This window comes from Brassica oleracea, chromosome C2 (assembly GCF_000695525.1).
Source record: "Brassica oleracea var. oleracea cultivar TO1000 chromosome C2, BOL, whole genome shotgun sequence".
NCBI classification, from domain to species: Eukaryota; Viridiplantae; Streptophyta; class Magnoliopsida; order Brassicales; family Brassicaceae; genus Brassica; species Brassica oleracea.
In genome coordinates this window covers 36947310-36955749 of record NC_027749.1, presented here as the reverse complement: position 1 = coordinate 36955749, position 8440 = coordinate 36947310, and the positions used below count along the sequence as shown (strand labels likewise).

Genomic DNA, 8440 nt, shown 5'->3' with positions numbered 1-8440 from the left:
TACTTAGAAGATGATTCGAAGTTACTCTTTAGTATTCGTATTCGATTGGTTTCTAGTTAGCATCTAAGACTATAACCAACCTTTAATGGTCTGTAAAATTTCTTAGGTTGATCAATAAATTTCAAATTTCATCAAAAAAAAAAAAAAAAAAACCTTTAAAAAAAAGAACGTACCAAAATCTCTAATAACTTACATATATATACTTTTCTTATATATGTGGAGGTTATACACAGCAGAATTTATTAACTGAAATCTATAATTCTTACCTAGATTGGACATATAGCTCAGGGCAATGGCTGAACAACAACTAGGAGTGCTCAAGGCACTTGATGTTGCGAAGACGCAGCTTTACCATTTCACGGCAATTGTCATCGCTGGTATGGGTTTCTTTACCGATGCATACGATCTCTTCTGCGTCTCTTTGGTGACCAAGCTCCTTGGCCGTCTCTACTACTTCAACCCGTTGTCAGAAAAGCCTGGCTCACTTCCCCCTCATGTTGCGGCGGCCGTCAATGGTGTGGCCCTCTGTGGAACCCTTGCTGGTTAAGTCTTCTTCGGATGGCTTGGTGACAAGCTCGGAAGAAAAAAAGTTTACGGTATCACTTTAATCATGATGATTTTGTGCTCTGTCGCTTCTGGTCTCTCCTTTGGTAACAAAGCCAAAGGTGTCATGACCACTCTTTGCTTCTTTAGGTAATACGCAAGATTTACTAACATATATTTCTTTAAGAAAACTTATATTAACATATATATAACAATCTTTCTTTTAGGTTTTGGCTGGGATTCGGTATCGGAGGTGACTACCCTCTTTCCGCCACTATCATGTCTGAATACGCAAATAAGAAGACCCGTGGTGCTTTCAAAGCTGCCGTGTTCGCTATGCAAGGTATTGGTATCTTGGCCGGAGGGTTTGTGGCACTTGCGGTATCTTCCATATTCGACAAGAAGTTCCCAGCACCAACCTATGCAGTCAACAGAGCTCTCTCAACGCCTCCTTAAGCTGATTACATTTGGAGAATCATCGTCATGTTTTGTGCTCTACCCGCAGCCTTGACATACTACTGGCGAATGTAAATGCCATAAACCTATGCAGTCAACAGAGCTCTCTCAACGCCTCCTTAAGCTGATTACATTTGGAGAATCATCGTCATGTTTTGTGCTCTACCCGCAGCCTTGACATACTACTGGCGAATGAAAATGCCATAAACCGCTCGGTACACCGCTTTCGTGGCAAAAAATATTAAACAAGCAACACAAGACATGTCCAAGGTTTTACAAGTGGAGCTTGAAATGGAGGAAAGAGCGGAGGATATCGTTAAAGACCCAAGACTTAACTATGGCTTATTCTCCAAAGAATTCCTTAGACGCCATGGTCTTCCCCTCCTTGGATGTACATCCACTTGGTTCTTGCTTGACATTGCCTTTTACAGCCAAAATTTGTTCCAAAAAGATATCTTCTCGGCTATCGGGTGGATCCCAAAGGCATCAACCATGAATGCCGTCCATGAAGTTTTCAAGATTGCTAGGGCACAGACTCTCATCGCGACTGGTTCACGGTTGCATTCATTGATATCATTGGAAGATTTGCGATCCAGCTAATGGGATTCTTCATGATGACCGTGTTTATGTTTGCCATTGCCTTCCCTTACGACCACTGTATCAAACCAGACAACCGCATCGGATTCGTCGTTATGTACTCTCTCACTTTCTTCTTTGCCAATTTTGGACCAAATGCGACAACCTTCATTGTACCAGCTGAGATCTTCCCGGCTAGGCTAAGATCCACATGCCATGGAATATCAGCAGCGACAGGTAAAGCTGGAGCCATCGTGGGAGCTTTCGGGTTCTTATACGCAGCTCAGCCACAGGACAAGACCAAGACCGACGCAGGGTACCCACCAGGCATTGGAGTCAAGAACTCACTGATCATGCTTGGTGTCATTAACTTTGTCGGTATGCTCTTCACGTTCCTTGTTCCTGAGCCCAAGGGAAAGTCCCTCGAAGAACTCTCCGGTGAGACTGAGGTTGAGAAATGATCACGATAAAAGTATTGTATTTCATTTTCAAATTATATTATTTCGAGTGTCATGTTTGTTTTTATTTTCTTCCCCGGTCTTGACGTTATGATGTTCTATTTGTGGCTTTTGTCCATTATGCTTATGTATACGAGTATATCAGTATATCTTGGATTTAATTAACTTTTGTGATCTTTTGGAAATTAAGTCCCTCTCTCTAAGCCTTCAAAGCCTATTACATTACCGGGGCCTTATTACATATTTAATTATTGGATCTTTTGGACTATTTTTTCATTCTCGGTCACAGACCTAAAACCTCAATATTTTTTATCATATATGAATGAAAAAAAACCGGAATAACGTAACAAAAGTTACCTACATTTTCGGAAGTAAGCCTGAGGATTTAATTTCCGCATGGAAGGAAAATGAAAAAAAAAAGAATATACTCAGTAACAGTATTTTACCATCGGATATCAAGAAAAAAAAAAAAAATCTCTCCCAATATATATAAAAAAATATAGATCTGAAAATATAATTTTTTTAAAAAAATTGTTAGAATAAACACTAAACAAAATAATTAAGTTATGGCATTATGCTCCTTTTGGAAGAGAATATACTCATCTATATTTCTATATATATATAACGAACCCAAAACACTTACTCCTCAAGAGTCTTCAACTACAGAGTAACAGGATCTCAACCCATTGTAGTCACTTCCTTCCTAATTTTATTTAGTTTCTAACCAAACTTATACATATTTGTGTTTGCAAATTTTTTTTTTTTTTTTTTTTTTTGTAAAAAAATACTATCAAATGTTTCAACACGGAAACTAGTTTGTTCTATGAATCATGAATGTTGCATGAGAGAAACCTTGGCACATGATCTTTCTGTGTTTAATCTCTTTTCTTGTATTATTTGCCGCTCTAGTCTCGACTCCCTAATTTTCTTCTTTATATAGTTTGTTGATAGATTTTTGTGTTTCAAAAACGTATATTACTTTCAAATGCTTAGCTAGCGTATCTTGTTATAACAACTTTCTCTAATAATAATAATTTTTTTTTTTGTTCACTTGCAGAGTTAGACATGGCTAACGAAGGACAAATCAGCATTTTGAGAGCTCTTGACAGTGCAAAGACTCAATGGTATCACGTTACGACGGTCATAATCTCCGGTATGGGTTTCTTTACGGACTCATACGACCTCTTTGTGATATCTCTCATCACGAAGCTCCTCGGGCGGATCTACTATCAGAAACCTGGCTCCTCCTCTCCGGGAAGCCTACCTGACGGTATCTCTGCCACAGTAAGCGGTGTGGCTTTTGCCGGAACGTTTCTCGGACAGATTTTCTTCGGGTGTCTAGGAGACAAGCTGGGCCGTAAGAGAGTCTACGGCTTGACTCTCGTGATCATGACCGTGTGCTCCATTTGCTCTGGTCTTTCACTTGGCACCGACCCCAAATCTGTCATGACGACGCTCTGCTTCTTCCGCTTCTGGCTAGGGTTTGGCATTGGTGGTGACTATCCTCTCTCGGCTACGATCATGTCCGAGTATGCCAACAAGCGTACCCGTGGTGCGTTCATAGCATCGGTTTTCGCTATGCAAGGGGTTGGGATCTTAGCAGCAGGAGGTGTTTCGTTACTCGTCTCATACATTTTCGAGCTTCATTTTCCATCTCGAGCTTATATGGTCGACCCGGCCACCTCCACCGTCCCGCAGGCAGATTACGTTTGGAGGATCATCCTGATGTTAGGAGCTATACCGGCTCTCCTTACTTACTACTGGCGTGTGAAGATGCCTGAAACCGCTCGTTACACTTCTCTAGTTGCTAAGAAGTCGGAGCAAGCTGCTTCGGATATGGCTAAGGTTCTTAATGTAGACATTGAGGCCTCTTCCGCGAAGCATGACCAAGCTAGGTTTTCTTCAGACGAGTTTGGCTTGTTCTCCGCGAAATTCCTCCGCCGCCACGGACTTCACCTACTCGCAACAACAACCACATGGTTCCTCCTCGACATAGCTTTCTATAGCCAAAACCTCTTCCAGAAAGATATCTTCACCACCATTGGTTGGTTACCCCCACCAAAAACCATGAACGCAATCCAAGAGCTCTTCATGATCTCTAAGGCACAATTTTTAATAGCTCTTTGCGGTACCGTTCCTGGTTACATTGTTACCATAGCTACCATCGACTGGATGGGACGGTTCAAGATTCAGGTCGTTGGATTCTTCATGATGATGCTTTGCTTGATTGGTCTAGCCTTACCGTACCACCATTGGACCTTACCTCATAACCGGATTGGTTTCATTGTTCTCTACTCTCTCACTTTTTTCTTTTGTAACTTCGGACCTAACGCAACTACTTTCATTGTCCCTGCTGAGATTTTTCCGGCTAGACTTAGGTCCAGTTGTCATGGTATCTCGGCGGCTTCCGGTAAAGCCGGTGCGATGGTTGGGTCTTTCGGTTTTGCTGCTTTGGTGAAAGCTCTTGGGATGAGGAACACGTTACTAGTCATGGCAGGAATCAGTCTTGTTGGCATGTTGTTGACGTTGTTTCTTGTTCCGGAGCCTAAGGGAAAATCGCTTGAGGATCTTTCCGGGGAAGCTGAACCGGAGAAAATCAAGGACACAATTGTTGTTTAGATTTTATTTCCCTTAATTACCGGGCTTTGTTAGGAACTTTTGTTTTGTTTTTTTCTTATATCAGGTTTTCTTTGGTTCGTTTTGGTTATTTTCTCAATAATCGTACTCTATTATGGTTTCTTTAATCAGATTTATAAAAAAAATTAATTATTTTCAAATTGATATCTGATTTATTTTTCTTCTTTTTCTAGTGCAAAATAACAAAACATTTTTTGTTACTAGCTCACATACACTAATTTTTATTTTTCCTCTAATACAAGATTTGGGAAATTAGCAAAATGGCTGTTAAAAAATAAATATTAGAAAAAAATATTTTTGGAGGGGCAAAACAACAAAAATATAGGTTATAATAGTTTCCGAAAAACGAATAATAAAGAGAGATAGCTCGTTGTAACTGAAAAAAAAAAAATTGAAAAAAAACCTTCTATATTTTTTCGAAATTAGTATCGGAAATGGTCTACTAACCTCGCAATTACAAGATGATGTACTACACGAAAAAAAAAACCTTCTATATTTTCAAATCATCATCCATTAAGTATCCCAAAAGTACTTCATAATATGCATGGAACTATTGAAGCCTAAGAAACTTCACGGCCAGGCTCCAAACAATCACTCTTTTATTTGGTTATGTATCCATCCACTAGCCCAAAGCTCTCTGATTCCTGCGTCAACCAAAGGGTAATCTGCCCTTTGTGTCCACCCATTGAACTTTTCAATATTAAATCCGAAGGGTAAACTGAGGATGACTCAACAAAAACCGTTATTTCTTCTTTTAGCCTGAGTGATCTAAGATAAAGATTTAAAACAAATTTAGCGCTAGTATTCTTTTAGCCTCAGTGATCTAAGGTGGTGTTATTCAATTATGTATTTTAATGGAGTTTAAATCTAAACACAATCCAATATTATTCAAATGATGATTCTAAATTCTATTTTGAAATCTAGTGTTATTCAGTGAATGATTTAAATCCAGTTTTTAAAATCTAGTGTTATTCAACTTTCAAGGATTTTAAAATGGAGAGAGAGAGAGAGAGAGAGAGACGAGTCGCCGACACAAGAAATGGAGCTCCGGCGACAAAGAAGTTCCGGTTATTTCATCTCGGCTTGTAAACTTCACAGATCAAACATGCATGTACAGAGATAAGCTTTTCCATCTCTGTTGGACCAGAATTTAGCACTAAATCCTTCCCGCCAAAAGATAAGAAACCGGTTAACGACGACCTCGAGTTGAGCTTAGACAGGTCCAAGAGAACTCGTAACCCGAAGTCGGCCCATAAAGCCCGAGGTTCTTTGAGTGTGAATTAGTCAAAGAGCAAGAGAATCATCCTCCGCATATCTCGGAGAAGAATAAGTCGTAGCTAAAAAAGTTGAGCAAGTGCAACACATTACTAACCATATTACTAGCTTCTTGCAACAACCATAGAGGGGGATAAAAGGAGCCTTGGATCTAACGAATGAGGCATCTTCTTCTACCAAAAAAGGACAAAAATGAGATGGACGAAAGAATAAAGATTCACAAAGTGGAAGAAGGACTCCGGTCTCAGCGAGCTCTCCCCACCCTCCACCAATACGTGATTTAATCATTATATATGCCCATGTAATGATTAAAAGATTCTTCCATTATTCAATTGTTAAACGAGAAAGAGAGATACTTGATTATTCATATCACGTGGTCAAGTCGAAGACGTAAGCCACTCCTGAATTAGGACGTCTCTCAAGCCACCAACAACAAGATTATATTGAACAAAGACGCGAGTTCATATTGATTGACACCGATCTCAAGACATGTTTATAGATCAGCCGCTGTGAGTCTTTCTATAACATACAAACGAATCTCTCCCGAGGTTAAAGCTAACGACATCCGTCCAAAACGAAACCGACATCTCATTCAAGATGACGATAATCGAACTACGTTTAGACTTGATCCCTTGACGGGTACGTAGGCAACTCGATCCCGAGTTCAGTCACGATCCTTCTTTCTTCCGATATTTCTATGATATCCGACCTACGAATATAGTCCATTTTCGACGACTCAGACCTGATTATATCGTTGTGTTTTGAGGATATCGTTGTCCACGTTATTTGTTCCCTAGATCAAACCCCGATCACTATCAAATACTTTATGTATATTTTAGGTTCTACATTTTGGCGCCGACTGTGGGGAAGAGAAACGAAAAACATCCTTGCTAGGAACCCGATCTAAGGCTTGTAAGCACGAAAATGGATCCAGCTCATATGGAGTCTGGTACCGCGACAAGGTACCGCAACAAACGAACCATCACACCACGATGTCATCGATCTTACTAGATCCTAAACGAGAAACAGAACATGATACTCGATCCCGACATCAGCCAAATTGAATCTCTATTACTGATAAAAATGATTCACTCCGCCGAGTTTGACCGATAACGTTCTGAGTTCTGATAGCCCGACCTCCCGAGCTCGGGTCCATTCAAATAATTGCCCAACACGAGAAAAGTTTGCCAACCGAGCTAATGCATTCAAACGAATATCAATGTCGAGTTAGAAGAATGTCAAATGTCCTGATTAACAGATCGCAAAGGCAAGAAATCGTTGGTATTGTCTTGGACAGCTCAGAATAAGAAAAAGAAAACGACTTCGCTACACGTCGAACATGAGTCCTTGATCAATAAATGATCAGAAGTGACAAAGAGTCTTGACGAGACCATATCACGATATCACGAGCACGCTCGGACTGTGCACAAGGACTAAATACACCAGATTCGCCAGATCTCATTATCTGTATTTTGAGGTCTAGGAGACGTCAATAAACAAGACTTCCACACTTTCCACGAAATAAGAGAGCATTAGGCTTGCGATCTCAAAACACAATCATGCTTTCGTGCTTTGATTATTATTATAGGAATCACAAGATTCCACGAGCTCCTAAAAGACAACTCATTTATCTTGCTTTGACGAATTGGATTACGTGTCGTATCCAACAAAATCAAAATTCTCTTTGTTAGTAAACATGATGTACTAGATCGTATTGAAACATGTAGGAGCCCCAAACATGTTACATATTTGTCACCAAACGATGTCTCATTTTAAGACGGGAATCTATCGAGTGGAGCAACACCACGAAAGGAACCATAAATATCTTGACCACCGTTTGATGGAAGGGAAGAAGCGGAGCTCGCCAAGCTCGAGAACTAAAAGATAGACCCCTTTCCATGTGTTGACTTCTCCACTTTCAAAGAAGAAAATCACTAGCCGTTAAAGACCATCATCATTATGTTTATATGATGACTAAACGATCTTCCACCATGGATATGCCAAACAAGAAAAAAAAAAGAACTTGTACTTACAAGCTCTAAGTCGCTACTATCCTGATCGACATGCGATTAACCAAATAAGTTTACGTGTTTTGATATGAAGAGATTTACTCTCCCTTCGACCACAGCTTCACGTCTCGAACACAGTTTTAGGTGTTCCCGAATTTACCATATCCAAAACCGAATGTTTCAAGACTGAGAACACATAAACTCCGTGAAAAGAAGGGCTCGAGCTCTTAGAATCCATAAACACCAGATATCTTACCATTATTATAAAAAGAGAACAGGAGGCGACAAAAGTAGAAAGAAGCATGATCGAATATAGACATCTCAAGGTCTCGGGTTCGTTATTTACTCATAACCTACACACCGACTTCCCATTTTAGACAAGAACCAAACTCGATGTCTCGTTCAAGACCAATGATATCGATGTCTCATATGAGACATGATCTAAGGGTACTATCTGCTCAGAAGCTGGAGAGCCCCGACTATAAG

At 40.0% G+C, this 8440-nt stretch overlaps 1 protein-coding gene and 1 pseudogene across 2 annotated transcripts; both read left to right on the top strand.

Moving 5' to 3' along the window:
* Positions 1-2134, top strand: part of LOC106325316 — an 8946-nt pseudogene extending 6812 nt beyond the window's left edge.
* Positions 2135-2665: 531 nt separating this feature from the next.
* Positions 2666-4776, top strand: LOC106325358 (probable inorganic phosphate transporter 1-6). Of its 2 annotated transcripts, none has more exons than XM_013763415.1 (2): positions 2666-2721; positions 3091-4776. In XM_013763415.1, exon 2 carries the CDS (start codon positions 3099-3101, stop codon positions 4650-4652), a length of 1554 nt encoding a protein of 517 aa, XP_013618869.1. In that variant the 5' UTR covers positions 2666-2721; positions 3091-3098; the 3' UTR covers positions 4653-4776. The 2 variants fall into 2 exon arrangements, with proteins under 2 accessions (XP_013618869.1, XP_013618871.1); XM_013763417.1 differs by lacking the exon at positions 2666-2721 and adding an exon at positions 2853-2923.
* Positions 4777-8440: the final 3664 nt, after the last annotated feature.

Excerpts from the sequence above, each read along its gene's own strand:
- LOC106325358 (XM_013763415.1), top strand. The coding sequence starts at position 3,099 with ATGGCTAACGAAGGACAAATCAGCATTTTGAGAGCTCTTGACAGTGCA.